General features: G+C 40.5%; 3 protein-coding genes and 1 non-coding gene across 11 annotated transcripts in view; 2 read left to right on the forward strand and 2 right to left on the reverse strand.

Annotated features, from left to right (window-relative positions):
* The window catches only part of LOC133554362 (gastrula zinc finger protein XlCGF57.1-like), a 295,100-nt gene that overhangs the window by 177,999 nt on the left and 95,108 nt on the right, over positions 1-21,993 (forward strand). The gene's annotated exons all lie outside the window — the stretch shown is intronic.
* On the reverse strand, positions 198-279 carry trnas-gcu (transfer RNA serine (anticodon GCU)). The gene has a single exon. It is a non-coding gene; the product is annotated as a tRNA-Ser (tRNA).
* LOC133554381 (oocyte zinc finger protein XlCOF8.4-like) lies at positions 4,795-10,194 on the reverse strand. Its single transcript, XM_061903073.1, has 2 exons — positions 10,047-10,194; positions 4,795-7,640 (listed from the first exon to the last, which is right to left on the reverse strand). The coding sequence occupies exon 2, from the start codon at positions 7,588-7,590 to the stop codon at positions 6,673-6,675; it is 918 nt and encodes a 305-aa protein (XP_061759057.1). The 5' UTR covers positions 7,591-7,640; positions 10,047-10,194; the 3' UTR covers positions 4,795-6,672.
* Positions 10,170-20,779, forward strand: LOC133554368 (gastrula zinc finger protein XlCGF57.1-like). Of its 5 annotated transcripts, none has more exons than XM_061903015.1 (3): positions 10,170-10,464; positions 11,080-11,787; positions 18,582-20,779. In XM_061903015.1, the coding sequence occupies exon 3, from the start codon at positions 18,633-18,635 to the stop codon at positions 20,232-20,234; it is 1,602 nt and encodes a 533-aa protein (XP_061758999.1). In that variant the 5' UTR covers positions 10,170-10,464; positions 11,080-11,787; positions 18,582-18,632; the 3' UTR covers positions 20,235-20,779. The 5 variants fall into 5 exon arrangements, with proteins under 5 accessions (XP_061758999.1, XP_061759000.1, XP_061758996.1 ...); XM_061903016.1 differs by having other exon boundaries at positions 11,080-11,164; XM_061903012.1 differs by having other exon boundaries at positions 10,170-11,787.

Genomic DNA, 21,993 nt, shown 5'->3' on the forward strand with positions numbered 1-21,993 from the left:
GAGCCCGGTTTTTTTCTGTTAAAGATGAAAAGTCATTTTGGGGAAGCATGCAGAAAGGTCAGGTAGTCACCTCACCTCGAGAAAGTTGTTGACACAAGACAGTGTGATACTATGTAACCAAAGTCAAAGATTGTTATCCTGATCTGCAATTTCACAACCTTTTGATAGTTGAGGCCAACTACAGAGAACAACAGCCCCGATGAGGATGGGATTCGAACGCACGCGTGTAGAACACAATGGATTAGCAGTCCATCGCCTTAACCACTCGGCCACCTCATCTTAGCTGACTCAAGTTAGTACTTGCTGTGAGCCTTCAAATGATAGATTTTATGATCCAGGTCTACGTCACAGCATGTAACCACATGGACATTTAGAGGTATTAGGATATTGTTGGGGCTTCACGGGGGCAGAGGGGTTAGTGCGTCTGCCTCACAATACAATGGTCCTGCAGTCCTGGGTTCAATCCCAGGCTCGGGATCTTTCTGTGTGGAGTTTGCATGTTCTCCCCGTGAATGCGTGGGTTCCTTCTGGGTACTCCGGCTTCCTCCCACTTCCAAAGACATGCACCTGGGGATAGGTTGATTGGCAACACTAAATAGGCCAAAGTGATAGTACTGTGCGAAATAGTACTGTGCAACGATAGCTTGTTCTCCTGTTTCTAGCTTGTTGCTACTTTGCATGTAACTTCTTTGCTCACTCCTCTTAAGGAGTGTGCAATGTTTGTGTCCCTCCTTCGTAAATAATGCATATTATCCTGTGTTGTTGGCAACCATTCCATATGTAAATCTTATTCATGTGTGGCTTTGAGTGTTACATGGGCTATGTACGGCTACTTACATAAGTTTATGAGCACTGTTTACATGATATTGTATGGGCTGTGTGTGTACAGGTATGTGTGAAAAGAACTTATGCAGCAAACATTTATAGAAATGTGGTTACTTAGTAGTGTTTATTTGACATCTATTTTCCGTCTCTTTAAACACTTTAAAAATAAATAAAGAGAAGATATTAAAAACAAAAGGGAAACAAGGAAAAGAGAAAAGAAAGAAAGAAAGAAATGACCAATTAGACAAGAAGAAAGGAAATGTGCATTCTCTGTGAAAACCACTAAAGCTCCTTAAGGATAAAAGGCCTGGACTCTTTCTTCCTGTTCCTTGGGATCTTCATGTTAACTATCTGTCAACTTGTTTACGTCACGGACACAGACACGTACGACAGAATATCAACCATCTGGTTTCTAACATGGCTGCTAGGCACTTCAAGACCTGGTGTTGCCGCCAGGTGTAGTGCCTTTGTGACAGACTTGTCTTTCAGCCAGTGAGAAAGTGTTTGAAGTTAGCTGGAGATGGACAGAGGGGGCACGTCGGGTCCTCTCTGTACCACTGTTTAAGGTTGGAGGAGGAGGGAAGGACATCATAAGTGGAGCGTAAGATGAAACTTATGTGAACTACCTCCATGCCCAAAAGCTCCCTCCATGAGACCTTTTTCCTCTCAACTCCTTCTCAGCTCATCCACTGTCCTTGCTTGACTTGTGAGACAGCCTTTGCACATCATTGCACCTGCTTGTGCCGATGTACTTCCTCCACAACCAGCCGGCGTTGCTGAACTGCAACAGCCGTATGTCACAACGGTCTGCTTTCACCAAGGCCCAGGTCATGCTTGCAGAGTAGCTGCCGCTGCGGTCCATTTCCTTCTGATCACCAAGATAGAAGCTGTTTGGGCAACGCATGGGTCACAAGACTCTGTTAGCTTCATTTCCAGCCTTACCTTTCAAACTTAAACTCCTCCACTAGGCTGGAAACAGGAAGCTTCAGAACACCTCTTCCATACGGTCCGATGTTACTGAAGCATTTGGGAAGACCCAGGTACTTCCTAGCATACATTTTGCCATTTCTCACCAACTCTCACCGCTTTGTCCACCTTAACATGTTCCACATTTGTCAGCCATTTAGCCTTTTCCACCTGCTTCACTGAATCACAACCAATAAGCAAATGTTCTTCCGTCAAAACTTTCACTAACCTCCCCAATTGTATCCCTTAAAATCCTAGTGAGTCTCAGGGCATCTACCTTTTTCACTCCTAATTCTCCCTGAAAATGAACAATGATCATTAACTTTTCTCCATTATCCTCACTATCATTTGTACGATTGCAAGTGCTACCACCACTATTTTTTTTATTGCGCTTACTTGTTTTCTTTTCCCCTCCGCATATACCCAACCTTCCTCCTTACCTTACTGCACCCTCAAAGTCAGTCTCCCCAATAGCCATAGTCCCGAGATTGCTAGAAACTAAGTAAGAATACTTGTTCCGGACCTTTACAGCCCGTGGGTGAGTATCCTTACCAAGTATTCCCCCCAATCTATCTAAGTCCAAATTAAAAGTCAAGGGAGTAAGCTTCGTCACTTCAATTCCAAGCGCAGCTGCTTGGTCCAAATTTGAATTTTGCACGGCCAAAAAAACGACCGACACTCGACAGATTGGGGATGATAAATTGCGAAGGAACTTTGTCCACGCCATAAGATTAGATATTACTTTATTTATTCCGTCAGGAGAGTTCCTTCAGGAAAATTACAATTTTCAGCACAATCCCATTCATGATCAAACAACATTACAGGGAGACAGAACAGGATCGCTGACGGGTCTGCCGGCTTCCAGCGCCCCTTACAAAAAAGATGAAATACAGGTAAACAAGGGGGGGGGAATGGGAGAAAAAAATAGAAGATTAAAATAAAATAAAAAAATCAGTCTTAGCCTGGGCCCTGGAGAGGGGCTGCAGACTGAGGCCAAGGGAAAAAAAACAACTCATAGCAATAGTACACATCCCTCTTACATGTGTGTAAGAGGGAAACATCAAACATCAAAGAACACAGAGGACATTAAAGACATTAAAGCAACAGATACAACCAGACACTTCTACTTATAGCTATGAATAAAAAGTAAAAGAAACATATACACTGTGGTGGCTTCTGCGGTGTTCCACACCATCGTCCGCTGGGGTGGAGGGAGCATGGCCAGAGACAGGAGCAGACCCAACAAAGCAACCAAGACAGCCGACTCCACTCTCGGCCAGTGTCCAATCCGCATGGATGAGCGATGACACATCAAAGGAGACTGAGGTGTCCGACACCTGCTCACCCAGCCAAGACACCGCGAAGCCTCTCCGTCCCAGCGCTCAGTGCCAGCTCCGCAGCCCTGTCCCCTCATCCGCATCTCCTCCAGTCCCTCCAAACCGACTCCGGTGTGGCAGACACCCAGCAGCTGGTCTCCATGGCCAAAAGGCTCCCGGGAGGCAGATCCAGAAGTCCACAAAAAAAGCACTGCAGAGGTCACGGAAGTGCCACCCCTTGTCACACAGTCCCAAAGGGTCCCGGACCAAAAGGCAAAAAAGTATAATAACACATGAAAACAAGAGGGAAACACAAAAGGATGACACAAGAGCACAGAGCTCCTGCCTACAGCAGCCACTACAGCAGCGCCATATTGGGAAAAAAAAAAAAAAAAAAAGATGTAGGCGTGGCCTGGCGCCAAACTTTGATCTGACTGTTCGCCACAAAACTTTCAACATTTTGCAACTCTGTTCCACAAACTCAGATTTTGATCAGAATTGATCGAAATGAGGATGATGATGCCCTGAAGTGCTGGATCGGTCAGTACCTATTTGTACCCATGAGTAGTCGGCGGAGCTCGGCAGCGAGAACTGTTCAATCAACCATCAAGCTGTCATTACTGCATTCAAGATGATCAATCTCCTGAGGTCAGGGTCTGCTCATGCCTACACGTTAATATTGACACCAATGTGGCCCCCTTATGCAATCCCCTACACCCCAAAAAAATTTCAAAGTGTAATATTTGATGTAAAGTCATTGGAGCCTTAAATAGGTCAATAATGTATAACAACATTGATTCATTATTTTTTTTTTTAGCAATGACAGTTTAAAAATAAAAAAATAGCCAGCATGACAGCTTTCTGTTATTAGTTAATATTGTTATTTTTTGTTTGAATCAGATTAATCACATTTTGAAATTTGCTTTAATCATGATTAATCACAGGTGAAAACTCACTTGCATGGTTAAATGATCTGTAGACAAATGTAATGTTATTGTCAAAATGACATCCAGGAATGTTTTAAATATTTTACTTGAATGTGTCATTTATCAGCACAAAACTTTGTAAAAGTTTTATCTAAAGTTCTTTCAGGATGTATTTTAAATATAATATTCAGTTTTATCCAAAGTTATTTCAGGATGTAATTTGGAGGGACATTTGTGAGCAAGAGCACCAGACGGAGCCACCTCACTCATTTTTGTGCTGACGTATTATTGATCTGATGACTGACCGCAGAGCGCATAAGGTTAAAGAGTTTGTGCGCTCAAAATAAATTGCATGATTAAAGTGTCTACATGATTAATGCAATATTTTTTGTGATTAATCACACGAATGAACTCATTATTTTGACAGCCCTTTAATTATACTATCTTTTAAATGTGCCGTGGGCAGTTAAACATTTATTTACATTGTTCATCATTAGAGAGATGGTTTGTCATACTCAGAGCCCTGCTGGCACCAGAAACAAATTACATTTTCTAAACTGGCTGCGGTCTCAGGTCAATGAGATGGGATTTTGCAACGTCTTCATTTCGTCAATTCACAGAAATTCAAACCATCTCCGCAAATTGTGCGTGGCTTTGCTACTTCTCCCACATTTTGGTCAATTAGATTTGTCTTAGACCGACGCTACAGCAGCTGTCCTATCCAGACGTGTTTCTTGTGTAGACAAAACAGGAACAACATGTAACAATATATCAACTCTTTATTGATCAAATGGCACAAATATTGTCCTCCAAAATAACTCAAACCTATTTCCTGTTTCCGTCTACAGAACTAACCTGTCCGGGTAATGTAGTATATAAACATTTACTTCCCCGTTTACATGTATCTATTTAACATTTAGTTATCCAGGGTGAAACAATTAAAGGGGAACATTATCACCAGACCTATGCAAGCGTCAATATATACCTTGATGTTGCAGAAAAAAGACCATGTATTTTTTTAACCGATTTCCGAACTCTAAATGGGTGAATTTTGGCGAATTGAACACCTACTGTTTATCGGTCTTGTAGCGATGATGTCAGAACGTGACGTCACCGAGGTAATACGCCCACCATTTTCATTTTCACATTACAAACACCGGGTCTCAGCTCTGTTATTTTCGACTATTTTTTGGAACCTTGGAGACATCATGCCTCGTCAGTGTGTTGTCTGAGGGTGTAACAACACTAACAGGGAGGGATTCAAATTGCACCACTGGCAAGAAATCTGCCGCCAAACCCAATTGAATGTGCCAGAGTGTCTCCACATTTGACCGGCGATGCTAAGACAGACATGGCACAGAGATGTATGGATAACCTGCAGATGCATTTGCAACGATAAAGTCAACAAAATCACAGAGGTGAGTTTTGTTGATGTTGTTGACTTATGTGCTAATCAGACATATTTGGTCGCAGCATGACTGCCAGCTAATCGATGCTAACATGCTGCGCTAATCGATGCTAACATGCTATTTACGCTAGCTGTATGTACATTTGAAACTAGATACCCACATTTAATGCGAAACAAACACTTACCAATCGACGGATTTAAGTTGCTCCAGTGTCTCAAGATGCGAAAGTCCTGATCGTTTGGTCCGCACATTTTACCGGCATTGCTAATAAGGCAGCCGTGCTATGGGCCACCTCAATAGGTACACCCATGCTATGGCCGAATAGCGTCAATAGCTTTTCGCTCAATATCTTCAGTTTCTTCTTCAATTTAGTTTACGCTATCTGCCTCCATACTCCGACCATCTGTTTCAATACATGCGTAATCTGTTGAATCACTTAAGCCGCTGAAATCCGAGTCTGAATCCGAGCTAATGTCGCTATATCTTCCTGTGGTAACCGCCATGTTGTTTGTATTGGCAGCACTGTATGACGTCACAGGGAAATGGACAGTCACATCGCAAATGGCGAAAATCAAGCACTTCAAAGCTTTTTTTAGGGATATTGCGGGAGGTGTAACATTTTGAAAAAAACTTCGAAAAATAAAACAAGCCACTGGGAACTGATTTTTATTGTTTTTAACCCTTTTGAAATTGTGATAATGTTCCCCTTTAAAAACATATTTACATTTACAATGCTGATCTAGGAAAGAGGCAGCATTTACATGTTTATAGATGTTGAAGTAAGACGATAATCTCTCATGGTCTGTCATTTACCAAACAAAAATGAACGCTATATTTTGCTAACAGTTCAAAAATGTTCTTAGCATTCAAGGGTAAATGTGTTGGAACAAAAAAGTTAGAAGCAATTTGTCAAGCTTGTAACACACAATCACAAAAAATCCTGTGTCTTCATTTGCTGCTGCTCTTCTCACCCGCACACTTGTGTTTCTTACACTGCTACTTAGGGAATCTTTCACCACACACACACTGCAACTAAATGGTTTCTTTTGAGTGTGTGTCTTTTTATGAGTCTTTTCAAAGTTAGACTGTCTATGAAACCTTTAAAGCCGACCAAGCTGATAAAAGGATTTTCACAAGTGTGCTTTTTGCTCTGCATCATCAATAATGCCTTTTAGGTGAATGTTATGTCTCCAGTGTACTTTAAGAGTCTTACTTTGTATAAGACCTTTACTACAGACTGGACAGGAAAACATTTTTTTCTCCAGTGTGCATTCTTGTGTGTCTTTTCAGATTACTTTGTTGTGCAAAACCTTTACCACAGACTGAACAGATAAATGATTTTTCTCCAGTGTGCAATTTTAAGTGTATTTTCAGATAACTATTTCGTGCAAAATCTTTACCGCAGACTGAACAGGAAAAAGTTTTTTCTCCCGTGTGCAAACTTACGTGCATTCTCAGATGATCACTTCGCGCAAAACCTTTACCACAGACTGAACAGGAATAGGGTTTTTCTCCAGTGTGGGTCCTTGTATGTATTTTCAGACAATTATTTTGTGCAAAACATTTACCACATTCTGCGCAGGAAAAGGGTTTTTCCCCAGTATGTATTCTCATGTGTACTTTGAGATTACTACGCCATTTGAAAGCTTTGTCACAGTGAGAACACGTCAAGTGTGTGTTGTCAGTGTGAGATGTCTTATCATCTTCACAGTCTTCATCATCAGTGTCAGAAGAGTGAGACGTTGTGTTGTCACTATCTGATAGTGGAGCTAAGATCTTGTCTGCTGGTGATCCTCCACAGTGGTCTCCATCAGCTTCTGTTGTCATGTGTTGAGTTGAGCTGCTGCTTGGAGGCTCTGCCCCTCTCTTCTCCTCACTTTCACCTTTGACCTCATCATCTTCACTCTTCACAATCACACCAGTCAATGGCATCTTGGTGACATCACCCTCCTGCAGTCCTTCAAAATGCTCTCCCTCCTGACTGATGCTGTGTTTCTCCTCTTCCTCTTTAATGTGAGAGGTCAGTTGGTCCTCCTCCTCTTTAATGTGATGGGGCAGTGGGTCCTCCTCTTCCTTTGCAAAATGTGTGATCAGTGGGTATTCCTCTTCCTTCTTAATGTGGAAGGGCTGTGGCTCCTCCATTACCATCCCGATGCTCCACTTCCTTTGCTCAGGGTGAAGATGTTCTTCACAGACGTCTGCAGGACACAACCAGACAAACACATGCTTTAGAAACATCCAGCTCCGCCCAGTCACGTTTACATGCATTTAGGAAAATTAAGTTATTGTATGAACGATCTTGAAATGTTAGTGACGCACAAACACGCTGCTCTTTACAACATAATTCACAACAAAAGAAAAACAAGCCAGGACAATAGGACGTTTTACTAAGGATGGACGCTATGATTTAAAATAGATTTTACAGTATTTTATTTCATACATAATTACTAATAGAACCATTTTAAAACAGGCTACACAGGCTCCTAATTTAGTTGCTTAAATATGTAGTAAAATATTACATCATTTCCAGTATTATTTTCTCAAAACGATTATTAATCTACTAGCTGCTTTACTGTTAGTGGTAACCTTTACTTAATTTGATTCAACACGGGAAACCTCACCCAGGCCTTACACGAAAATGATTGACCATTCTTTCTCGATAAAACTTCCTGTTGTAACATGGTTCTATCTACACTTTGTTGAAATGTACTAATCATTTATTCCTCTGTTTGATACTTTGCATTATTTGTGGGTGATATTAAACATTGGGTTTGGATCCAACACCAAGTAGTACAGGGGCAGTATCGGCCATGGCGTGGCGCAGTTGGGAGAGTGGCCGTGTGCAACCTGAGGGTCCCTGGTTCAATCCCCACCTAGTACCAACCTCGTCACGTCCATTGTGTCCTGAGCAAGACACTTCACCCTTGCTCCTGATGGGTGCTGGTTAGCGTCTTGCATGGCAGCTCCCTCCATCAGTGTGTGAATGTGTGTGTGAATGGGTAAATGTGGAAGTAGTGTCAAAGCGCTTTGAGTACCTTAAAGGTAGAAACGCGCTATACAAGTACAATCCATTTACCATTTTAATACTGATACTGATATTTCATCTTCTAAAAATCATTGAATGATTCAATTTTGATCACAATTATTATCAAACAAAAACACAGGATGGCGGATATCAATTAAATATATAAATAATACACTAATACTTTTTTGTATACACACTAAAATTAAAAGAGTGTGAAATATAACAAGTTAGTCTGTAGATAATATAAGTAGTGGTAGATCATATAAACTGTTTTTTTCATGTTTAGCAAAAATTATAATTATGTGACAATTAGATCAAATAAATGTCATATATACAACAATGACAATTGTCATTTATATGTAAACCCCAAATTAAAATGTACTCACTCTGTAGTTTTTATTACAGTAAATAGTCAAAGTAGTTAACCAAAATAATGATATTTCAGTATTTTTCTGGTGATCACAGTGATGTTGATAGATACATGCCCTGCATCCCTGACACATTCATATCCGTAGGAAGTAAGGACAGTAACAAGTAAGGTGCAACCAGCCGTTGACTTTGTCAACAAAAATCATTAAAAAAATGTGTCGCGGACAAATTCATTTGTCGATAATAGTCAGTGATGTCATTGCTGGAGTTTTTCCAGACAAAAGCCAACATGCACGAGACTGTCGAGCAACAAGAAGCTGAAAAACACAGCGAGTAAAAACTAAACACATATGTGAGTGTGATGAGGGAGCATTTAGAGTGGAGTTATGTCGGACATCTGGACGATAGTTAGATACACTATATTGCCAAAAGTGATATCCTATGACGTCACAGCGTGATCACACTGAAACAAACATGGCAGATAGCACAGAAAGGTATAGCGATATTAGCTCGGATTCAGACTCGGATTTCAGCGCCCTTTGCGATTAAACAGATTATGCATGTATTGAAACGGATGGTTGGAGTGTGGAGGCAGGTAGCGAAAACGAAATTGAAGAAGAAACTGAAGCTATTGACCCATATCACGACAGACAGCGGCACGGGAGGAAGCGAGGACGAATTGGCAACACTAAATTGGCCCTAGTGTGTCAATGTGAGTGTGAATGTTTTCCGTCTATCTGTGTTGGCCCTGCAATGAGGTGGCGACTTGTCCAGGGTGTACGCCGCCTTCCACCCGATTGTAGCTGAGATAGGCGCCAGCGCCCCCCGCGACCCCAAAAGGGAATAAGCGGTAGTAAATGGATGGATGGATGGATGAATGCTAAATAAGTTAGCACCAACACAAAGTAGACTACTGCAATGTAAGTGTAATACAATGTGACTTATTCCAGACTTCAATTACCGGACGTTCGTTCCTTTCTAGAAACTAATATTTGATAATGTTAAGCGTGACTATACTGCACAGTAAAAAACAGTTAGAGTATTAAATAAGTTAATATAATTCTCATAGAGAACATATAAAATACACTCCTCATAAACGCTTACATTTGCTACATAGGCCTGTTAGCGGGCTAACGGTAGCACGTTAGCTTCGAACAACATATCAGGTAAATAACAGAAATAATATAAACGTATATATAATTTATATTACCTCATTAGCCGCATGTACAAGAGATATGTCAAATACGTTCTTCCAATTGTTACACCAGCAACTCTTAAATGTCACGTTTCGTTATGTGGCTTGGCGAAGCAAGTGTGCACCATTCAATATTGTCCCAATGAAACACGTGTTTGGCCAACATTTGTTCCACGGTTGAGAACACCTCGAAGAAAAACAAGATGGCGTTTGACGGAGAATACGTTGTTTTGGTTATTATTGTTTATTGAGCTTAATTACGACGTACATGTAGACATGAAGGACGTTTAATAGAGAAAACATCGTTAATAATTGTTTGTATCGGATACATTAGTCTGAGTGCGCTTTGACGTGCTAGCCTAGCCTAGCTTAGCTTGTTAGCTGCTAACAAAGAGAGGCGGAAGTTATCGACACCGCAAAGCAGAGATCCAATGTAAGTTTAAAGTGTTGTTATTAAGTGAAAATGTCTAAATTGCTGTGAGTGTTGGTGAATGAGCGACTAACTGCTGCCTTTGAAGAAATATGTGTGATGTTAAAGGCCTACGGAAACCCATTACTACCGACCACGCAGTCTGATAGTTTATATATCAATGATGAAACATTAACATTGCAACACATGCCAATACGGCCTTTTTAGTTTACTAAATTGCAATTTTAAATTTCCTGCGGAGTTTCTTGTTGAAAATGTCGCGGAATGATTACGCGTACGCGTGACGTCAGTGACTGTCAGGGAATATTAGCGCAGCACCACTCACAACAAAAAGTTGTCTGCTTTAATCGCATACTTACACAGTATTTTGGACATCTGTGTTGCTGAATATTTTTCAATTTGTTCAACTAATAATGGAGACTATAAAGAACAATGCTGTCGGTGGAAAGCGGTGGTGTGCAGCTGTCCAGCACCGAGACACAGCCGGTGTTTCTTAGTTTTTAACACAGAGCGGTCAAGCGAACATGTTTTCTCTACGTCAACCAGCATGTTTTTGGATGGGAAAATTGTGATATATATCTTACCGGGGACATCATTGGATTAATCGTCCTTCTGCAGTAGCTGTTTAAAAGGCAGCTTTGAACTTGGCTCCTCAGCTTTTCTCTGAGACACTGCGTGTTCACCGCAGCCATCCGACCTCGAGGTATGTCTTTATAATCTCATAAACACTATTAAAACAATAAGCAGATAAGGGATCTTCCAGACTTATCCTAGTAAATGTGTCTAATTACATCTGAAATGCTCACACTGCCGCCGCCCAGAGCCGTCACTTTTTATTTTATTTTATTTTATATTTTCTAGTCCTTCGCTATCAATATCATCATCCACAAATCTTTCATCCTCGCTTAAATTAATGGGGAAAATGTTGTTTTCTCGGTCCGAATAGCTATTGCTGCTGGTGGCTCCCATTATAAACAATGTGAGGACGTGAGGAGCCCTCACCCTTGTGACGTCATCGTCTGCGACTTCCGGTAAAGGCAAGGCTTTTTTATTAGCGACCAAAAGTTGCGCATTTTATCGTCGACGTTCTCTACTAAATCCTTTCAGCAAAAATATGGCAATATCGCAAAATTATCAAGTATGACACATAGAATGGACCTGCTATCCCCGTTTGAATAAGAACATTTCATTTTAGTAGGCCTTTAAACAATGTATGAAAAAAACAATAAGAGAGTACAAGGAGGAACTTTGTCCAACAAAAGAAGCGACAACATCAACTACTGGACGCTGTTTTCCAAAAACATCAAGTTGTGTTACACAAAACAGGTTTGTTTACTTCTTACATGTTTACTAACTTTCTATTTATTTATTAGCACCATTCTTAAATATGTTGTATGTAAAAATGTGGGTGTTCTAGTGAAGATGATGCACGTAGTGGTGTGAATTATATTTATATAGCACTTTTCTCTAGTGACTCAAAGCGCTTTAACGTAGTGAAACCCAACATCTAAGTTACATTTAAACAGCGTGGGTGGCACCGGGAGCAGGTTGGTAAAGTGTCTTGCAAGGACACAACGGCAGTGACTCGTATGGGTTAAGCGAGGAACGAACCTGGAATCCTCAAATTGCTGGCACGGCCACTCTACCAACCGAGTTACATCGCCCCACGAGCGTCGGGTACTTGCAACCACGTGGTTGACAGCATTCTGTTGAATTTAGCTAACTGTAAAAATGAGTTACTTATCCCTGTCCATTGGTAAAATAAATATTTTCACGTAAACTATGGTCTTCTTACTTTATTAAAAGGGAAAGCCCGAACATATTCACTGAGGCAGGACAGTATTGAGATTAATTCATCACATTTGTATGGGGGACATATTCTTTGAGGCATTTTATTATTATCAATATATCCTCTTCTTGTTACATGATATCTTTTTGTTCTGTTTTCTAATTTAAAGGGGAACTGTACTTTTTTTGAAATCATTCACAGTCCCTATGACAAGAACATATGTTTTTTTTTATTTAGTGCATTCTAAATCGTAAATAAACACTAGCAAAAATCTGTCAACAATTGAGTCAATGGCAGTTCCTCTATTCTGCCTATAATGATAAATAAATGACAAATGGGTTGTACTTGTATAGCGCTTTTCTACCTTCAAGGTACTCAAAGCGCTTTGACACTACTTCCACATTTACCCATTCACACACACATTCACACACTGATGGAGGGAGCTGCCATGCAAGGCGCCAACCAGCACCCATCAGGAGCAAGGGTGAAGTGTCTTGCTCAGGACACAACGGACGTGACGAGGTTGGTTCTAGGTGGGATTTGAACCAGTGACCCTCGGGTTGCGCACGGCCACTCTCCCACTGCGCCACGCTCTAAATAATATCCTAAAACTTCCATCAACATTCTATATACACGCTTTAAGTATATATGTAATGTAATAACAGGTATATTCATAATAACGTAATATTTACGCATGTTGCCTATTCTAAGCATACAGCGGCGTATTAATTTTGTAGACACATCACGATGCTTGCCTTTTTCTTCAGAATTAACAACACTACTAATTAGGGGTGTGGGAAACAATCGATTCGAATACGTTGTGCGATTCAGAATGGATTGTCAGTTTTTTTAAAATCGCTTTTTTAAATTTTTATTTAAATTTTAATTTTTTGTATTTTTTATTTTTTTTTAAATCAATCCAACAAACCACTACACAGCAATACCATAACATTGCAATCCAATTCCAAAACCAAACCTGACCCAGCAACACTCAGAACTGCAATACACAGAGCAATTGAAAGTAGTGAAACAAAAAGGAATATTATCAACAACAGTATCAATATTAGTTATAATTTCAGCATAGCAGTGATTAAAAATCCCTCATTGACATTATCATTAGACCAGTGGTTCTTAACCTTGTTGGAGGTACTGAACCCCATTAGTTTCATATGCACATTCAACGAACCCTTCTTAGTGAAAAATAAAATGTTTTTTTTTTTCAAATTCATGACAAAGTTATTTTTTTGGTAACACTTTAGTACGGAGAACATATTCTAAGTAACAAAAGACTTAATTTAGAGGTTTTTTGGACACTAGGGGAACATATTCTAAGTATCAAAGAGTTAATTTGGAGTTATTTGGTTAGGGTTAAAAGGTTAGGGTTATAATGAGACCATGCCAAATAAGGCATTATTAAGTACATAATAATTACAAGTTAAGTGCCAATATCTTACTAATTTGCATGTTAATAAGCAACTAATTAATAGTGAATATGTCCCCCATACCAAAGTGTTACCGTGCTTTTTTACTGGTGCACAAAATGAACCGTGAATGAACATCCCCTTGTTCAAAGAAAAAAACGGACACTAAACTCACACTAGACTGCATAAACTCACAACAAATTAAACACATCCAAATCAGTGTGACTTCTGCTGTTTGCCGTATCCGTAATACGCCGATAGGGAGAAGTTTTTATTAAGACGATGAGTCAGGTGTGTTTTGACCTCTGCCGAACTCTTATGGTTCGATCGAACCCAGGTTAAGAACCACTGCATTAGACATTTATAAAATAAAAATAAAAATAATAGTGTCACAGTGGCTTACACTTGCATCGCATCTCATAAGCTCGACAACACACTGTGTCCAATGTTTTCACAAAGATAAAACAAGTCATATTTTTGGTTTGTTTAATAGTTAAAACAAATTTACATTATTGCAATCAGTTGATAAAACATTGTCCTTTACAATTATAAAAGCTTTTAAAAAAAAATCTACTACTCTGCTAGCATGTCAGCAGACTGTGGTAGATCCTGCTGAAATCCTATGTATTGAATGAATACAGAATTGTTTTCTATTGGAAAAATATCGTTTTTGAATCGAGAATCGCGTTGAATCGAAAAAATCGATATATTATCGAATCGCGACCCCAAGAATCGATATTGAATCGAATCGTGGGACACTCAAAGATTCGCAGCCCTACTACTGATCATAGAAGACTTCATGAGAGACAACAAACTTTAGAAAACAATCGCTTACTGTACAATATCTGCTCTCACTGGGATGTTCATATATTCTTGATTCTTCAATAACAAAAATTCATGATAAATGAATCCTTGCAAAGGGTTAAAAAATGGATTGGGTGCAAGAGAGCGTCTTTTCACGTCTTTCTCGCCATTTCCAGGTCAAAGTTGGATGTCAAAGTTGACCAACTTCTCGGTTTATGTCCAAAACCTTCGACTACATAAGCGAGAGACATGATTTATAATCTAGAATTAGCTTTCATTATGTTAGAGACGAGAAAGCAGCTCAGTATGTCAGTAAAGCAGCATAAGCTAGCTACTTCTGTGATCAATGCGCCGCTAAAAGTAGGTCCCTAACGTTAGCGCTTATATTAACAATATCGCCAATATTTGGTCAATATTCAGGTCACAAAATGTAAAAGGAGTATTGTTAGCAGTTTTTGGATGATTATCTTGATGATTTTGTGGACCGATTAGAGGAGCTCCCATTGTCTCCATTGTTAGCTGATTTTTGCTCACGTTTATTTACTAGTTAGAATGCACAAAAAGACAAACTTGTGTTCTTGTCTTAGATAATGATTGTGAATAATTGGCAATGTTCTAAAAAAAAAAAATTGCAGTTATATTTTAATTTGGCAGATAAGTGAACAGTCTTTCAAATTAAAGATGAAAAACCATTGAGGTTCTACTTGAATATTGAACATGGAGGCAGAGGTAGAGTTGTACATGACTTAACTGACAAAGGAGGTAGGACTTTTTTGAACCAAAGTGCGGAGTAACATGCGGAGCTGCTGAAAGCGAGAAAAAGCGTGAAATCTCTTGAAACATGCACGTGACGATTTATCGACGCTGGGAAATTGACAGACATTCATTTTCATTTGTTGCTCTGTCGTTGTCGGTCGCAAATGAGAACAATACTCTCAATTTACCTTTTGACAGATGTCTCGCAAGATTAGAGCGGCCATATTTTGTAGCACAGCTCCAATCGACCGTTCCATACTACATATACAGTGGGGCAAAATAGTATTTAGTCATCATAGGTACACTTCAACTGTGAGAGACAGAAAAGAATCCAGGAATTCACATTGCAGGAATTTTAAGGAATGTATTTGTAAATTATGGTGGAAAAAAAGTATTTGGTCAACCATTCAAAGCTCTCACTGATGGAAGGAGGTTTTGGCTCAAAATCTCACGATACATGGCCCCCTTCATTCTTTCCTTAACACGGATCAATTGTCCTGTCCCCTTAGCAGAAAAACAGCCCCAAAGCATTATGTTTCCACCCCCATGCTTCACAGTAGGTCTGGTGTTCTTGGGATGCAACTCAGTATTATTTTGCCTCCAAAAACGACAAGTTGAGTTCATACCAAAATGGATACATGGATGATACAGCAAAGGATTGGGAGAACGTCATGTGATCATATGAAACCAAAATAGAACTTTTTGGTATAAACTCAACTCGTCGTGTTTGGAGGAAGAAGAATACTGAGTTGCATCCCAAGAACACCAGACCTACTGTGAAGCATGGGGGTGGAAACATAATGCTTTGGGGCTGTTTTTCTGCTAAGGGGACAGGACGATTGATCCGTGTTAAGGAAAGAATGAATGGGGCCATGTATCGTGAGATTTTGAGCCAAAACCTCCTTCCATCAGTGAGAGCTTTGAATGGTTGACCAAATACTTATTTTCCACCATAATTTACAAATAAATTATTTAAAATTCCTGCAATGTGAATTCCTGGATTTTTTTCCCACATTCTGTCTCTCACATTTGAAGTGTACCTATGATGAAAATTACAGACCTCTGTCATCATTTTAAGTGGGAGAACTTGCACAATCGGTGGCTGACTAAATACTTTTTTGCCCCACTGTAGCTCGGTCTAGAGGGTCGCTAACAACGTATCTCAAGTCAAAATTGGTCATTGGTTAATTTTCACTCACCAAATATGTATGTGTATTTTTCTGCATGTGTATTTGTTTGTTTGTTTGAGTGTGTGTGAGTGTGTGTGTGTGTGTGTGTGTGTGTGTGTGTGTGTGTGTGTGTGTGTGTACAGTCGTGCTCAAAAGTTTACGTACACTTGTAAAGCACATAATGTCATTGCTGTCTTGAGTTTCCAATACTTTCTACAACTTAAATTGTTTTTCGTGACATACTTGTTCGTCACAAAAACATAAATGAAGTTATGTTCTTTTATGAATTTATTATGGGTCTACTGAAAATGTGACCAAATCTGCTGGGTCAAAAGTATACATACAGCAATGTTAATATTTTGTTACATGTCCCTTGGCAAGTTTCACTGCAACAAGGCGCTTTTGGTAGCCATCCACAAGCTTCTGGTTGAATTTTTAACCACTATCCTTGACAGAATGGGTGCAGTTCAGCTAAATGTGTTTTTTTTACATTGACTTGTTTCTTCAGCATTGTCCACAAGTTTAAGTCAGGACATTGGGAAGGCCATTCTAAAACCTTAATTTTAGTCTGATTTAGCAATTCCTTTACCACTTTTGACATGTTTTTGGGGTCATTATCCTGTTAGAACACCCAACTGCACCCAAGACCCAACCTCCGGGCTGATGATTCTAGGTTGTCCTGAAGAATTTGGAGGTTATCCTTCTTTTTCATTGTCCCATTTACTCTCTGTAATGCACCTGGTCCATTGGCAGCAAAACAGGCTTAGAGCATAATACTACCACCACCATGCTTTACGGTAGGTGTGATGTACCTGGGATTAAAGGCCTCACCTTTTCTCCTCCAAACATATTGCTGGGTATTGTGGCCAAACTGCTCAATTTTTGAGCAGTTTGGGCGGTTTAGCTCGGTTGGTAGAGTGGCCGTGCCAGCAACTTGAGGGTTGCGGGTTCAATTCCCGCTTCTGCCATCCTAGTCACTGCCGTTGTGTCCTTTGGCAAGACACTTGACCCACCTGCTCCCAGTGCCACCCACACTGGTTTGAATGTAACTTAGATATTGGGTTTCACTATGTAAAGCGCTTTGAGTCACTAGAGAAAAAGCGCTATAGAAATATAATTCACTTCACTTCACTTGTTTCACCTGACCACAGAACTTTCCCCCAGCAGTTCTTATCTTTGTCCATGTGATGTCAGATGAAACAAAAATGTTGATGTTTGGAAGAGAAAAAGGTGAGGCCTTTTAATCCCAGGAACACCATTCTTACCGCCAAGCATGTTGGTGGTAGTTTTATGCTCTGGGCCTGTTTTGCTGTCAATGGAAATGGTGCTTTAAATGGGACAATGAAAAAGGAGGATTACCTCCAAATTCTTCAGGACAAGCTAAAATCATCAGCCCGGAGGTTGGGTTTTGGCCTTAGTTTGGTGTTCCAACAGGACAATAATTCCCAAACACGTCAAAAGTGGTAAAAGAATGGCTAAATCAGGCTAGAATTAAGGTTTTAGAATAGCCTTCCCATAGTCCTGACTTAAACGTGTGGACAATGCTGAAGAAACAATTCCATGTCAGAAAACCAACAAATTTAGCTGAACTGCACCAATTTGGTCAAAAGGAGTGCCAGAAGCTTGTGGATGACTACCAAACGCTCTTTATTTCAGTGAAACTTGCCAAGGGACATGTAAACAAATATTAACATTGATGATCTATGTATACTTTTGACTGATCAGATTTGGTCACATTTTCAGTAGACCCATAATAAATTCATAAAAGAACCAAACTTCATGAATGTTTTTTGTGACCAACAAGTATGTGCTCCAATCACTCTATCACAAAAAAATAAGAGTTGTAGAAATCATTGGAAACTCAAGACAGCCATGACATTATGTTCTCTACAAGTGTATGTAAACTTTTGACCACGACTGTATATACAGAGTATAGTACAAAACTTTATTCTTTGCTCCCATTTTCATGAGTTGAATCCAAAGAGCTAAAACTTTCTTTATATACACATAAGACATATTCTTCACAAATATTGTTCACTAATCTTTCTAAATTTATGTTAGCGTGCATTTCATCTTTGGCAAGAGGTGGGATGGACCCATAACATTGTTTTTTTTTAATGCATGTGACTGAACAAAGCTGGACGATTTTAGAGCGTGTTTTTGTCTTTTTGCGTCCTGCAGACATTTGTGAAGAACATCTTCTCCCTGACTAAACAATAGTGGAGCATCGGGATGGACCAGGAGGAGCCACAGCCTTCCCGCTCTAAAGAGGAAGACGAGGCGCCATTGACCCCTCCCATTAATGTGGAAGAGGTGGACCCACTGACTCCTCACATTAAAGAAGAAGAGGACCCACTGACTCCTCACATTAAAGAGGAAGAGGAGGACCCACTGGCTCCTCACATTAAAGACGAAGAGGAGGGCCCACTGACCCCTCACATTAAGGAGGAAGAGGAGGAACGACTAACCCCTCACATTAAGGAGGAAAGACTAACCCCTCACATTAAGGAGGAAGAGGAGGAACACATCATCAGTCAGGAGGGAGAGCATCATGAATGGTTGGAGGAGTTCCCAGTGATTGTGAAGAGTGAAGATGATGAGGTCAAAGGTGAAAGTGAGGAGAAGAGAGGGGCGGAGCCTCCAAGCAGCAGCTCCACTCAACACATGACAACAGAAGCTGATGGAGACCACTGTGGAGGATCACAAGCAGACAAGATCTTAGCTCCACTATTAGATAGTGACGACACAACGTCTCACTCTCCTGACTCTGATGATGAAGACTCTAAAGATGATAAGACAGGTCACACTGACAACACACACTTGACATGTTCTCACTGTGACAAAACTTTTAGTTATCGTGGTAATCTTAAAGTACACATGAGAATACACACAGGAGAAAAACCTTTTTCCTGCTCAGAATGCGGTAAAAGATTTGGGCGAAAAAATGTGTTGAATCTACACATGAAAACACACACTGGAGAAAAACCTTTTTCATGTTCAGTATGTGGTAAAGGTTGTATACAAAGTAGTGATCTGAAAGTACACATGAGAATGCACACTGGAGAAAAACCTTTTTCCTGCTCAGTTTGTTGTATTCGATTTGCACGTAAGAATGTGTTAAAAGACCACATGAAAACACACACTGGAGAAAAACCTTTTTCCTGTTCAATCTGTGGGAAAGGTTTTGTACAAAGTAACCATTTGAAAGTACACATGGGAGTACACAAATGTGAGAAAGCTTTTATCTGTTCAATCTGTGGTAAAGTATTTGAACATAGTAACTATTTGAAAAAACACATTAAAACTCACATGGGCGTAAAAACATTCTTCTGTTCAATCTGTGGCAAAGGATTTGTACATAGTGACTATTTGAAAAAACATACAATAATACACACTGGAGAAAATCCATATTCTTGTCCAGTATGTTGTAAAGGTTTTGTACAAAAACAGAATTTAAAAGTACACATGAGAATGCACACTGGTGAAAAACCTTTTCCTTGCTCAGTATGTGGTAAAGGTTTTGTAACAAGTCAGTTTATGAAAGTACACATGAGAATACACACTGGGGAAAAACCTTTTTCATGTTCAGTCTGTAGTAAATGTTTTACACAAAAACCACATTTGAAAGTACACATGAGAACACACATTGGTGAAAAACCTTTTATTTGTTCAGTCTGTGGTAAAGGTTTTACACGAAGTTTTCATTTGAAAACACACATGAGAACACACACAGGCGAGAAGGTGTTCGGTTGCAGTGTGTGTGGTGAAAGATTCTCTTCTAAATACCAGTGTAAGAAACACAAGTGTGCTGGTGAGAACAGCAGCAGCAAATGAAGCTGCATGATTTGAAATGAACTGTCAACATCATATGTAACATGTGTGTCATCATTGTTGTGTGTGTTACACACAGAACAATGCATGTCTGAAACACAATCTTGTTAATATGATTCTAACATTTATAGATTTTTTATTTTAGATTAGTGCTTTTTATCAGTAAAGTATATTCATTGATAAACAACATTGTGTACTTTTATTTTAAATTTGTCAAAAAGTTGACATAGAAGCTGAGAGTAAACAGTACAATACATTTTACATACAAACATTGTATGTAAAAAGATCTCGGCATTTAATCGATGTACATTGGGAAAAAAATGTTCACAAATTGATCCTCTAAAGACAGCCTTTCAGGATAATGTGGCCGAGCAGTCTAAGGTGCTGAATTGAGGCTGAGTCTTAATAATCCAATGTATTGTTTTTTACTCTCTTTTGTAATATGAATATTGTTTTGTGATTGTTTTATATGTATGTTCCCAGACCATTGTGCAATACACAATGTATGTTTCAACAAAAGTTGGGTACAATAAATGTAGTTAATATTTGTTTTTGATAATAATGGCACCGCTTCCCCTTCCTCCCATGTCCGAGTTTTTGCCTCCGCGACCGCTGAAGCCGCAAACCGCTTGGCCTGTCGGTACCTCTCTGATGCCTCAGGAGTCCTATGAGCCAAAAGAACACGATAGGCCTCTTTCTGCAGCCTGACGGCATCCCTCACCGCTGGAGCGGGTTCTAGGATTACCGCCACGACAGGCAACAACCACCTTGCGGCCACAGCTCCAATGAACCGCGTCAACAATAGGAGGTACGGAACATGGTCCACTCGGACTCAATGTCCAGCACCTCCCTCGTGACATGTTCAAAGTTCTTCCGGAGGCAGGAATTGAAACTGTCTCTGATAGGAGACTCTGACAGGCGTTCCCAGCAGACCCTCACAATGCGTCGGGGCTTGCCAGGTCTGTCCGGCATCCACCCCAACCATCGCAGCCAACTCACCACCAGGTGGTTATTGGTAGAAAGCCCCACCGCTCTATTCACTCGAGTGTCCAAAACATGAGACCGCAAATCCGTTGACACAACTACAAAGTCGATCAGGGAACTGTGGCCTAGTGTGTCCTGGTTGAACACGGTGTTCGTTATGGACAATCCGTGATGAGCACAAAAGTCCAATAATAAAACACCACTCGGGTTCAGATCCGGGCGGCCATTTTTCCCAATCACGCCTCTCCAAGTTTCACTGTTGTTGCCAACATGAGCGTTGAAGTCCCCCAGTAGAACGAGGGAATCACCCGGGGGCACACTCTCCAGGACTCCCTCGAATGAATCCAAAAAGGTTGGGTACTTGATGCGTTAGCACAAACAATAGTCAGGACCCATCCCTCCACCCGAAGGAGTGGAATCCACTGGGTTGAACTCCAAAGTGCAGGCTTTGAGCCGGGGCGCAACAAGAATTTCCACCCCAGCCCGTCACCTCTCATTGCGTGCAATGCCAGAGTGGAAGAGAGTCCAGCGCCTCTCGAGAGAACTGGTTCCAGAGCCCTTGCTGTGCGTTGAGGTGAGTCCGACTATATTTAGCCGGAACTATATTTAGCCACCCCCCCCCCCAGCGAGGTGACATTCCACGTCCCAAGAGCTCGCTTATGCCGCCGAGGATTGGACCGCCAAGTGCCCTGCCTTTCGGCTGCTGCTCAGCTCACATTGGACCTGACCTACAGTATATGGCCCCTGCTATGGGTAGTGAGCCAATAGGAAGGGGGAC

The sequence above is a fragment of the Nerophis ophidion genome, linkage group LG06 (genome assembly GCF_033978795.1).
Source record: "Nerophis ophidion isolate RoL-2023_Sa linkage group LG06, RoL_Noph_v1.0, whole genome shotgun sequence".
Classification (NCBI taxonomy): domain Eukaryota; kingdom Metazoa; phylum Chordata; class Actinopteri; order Syngnathiformes; family Syngnathidae; genus Nerophis; species Nerophis ophidion.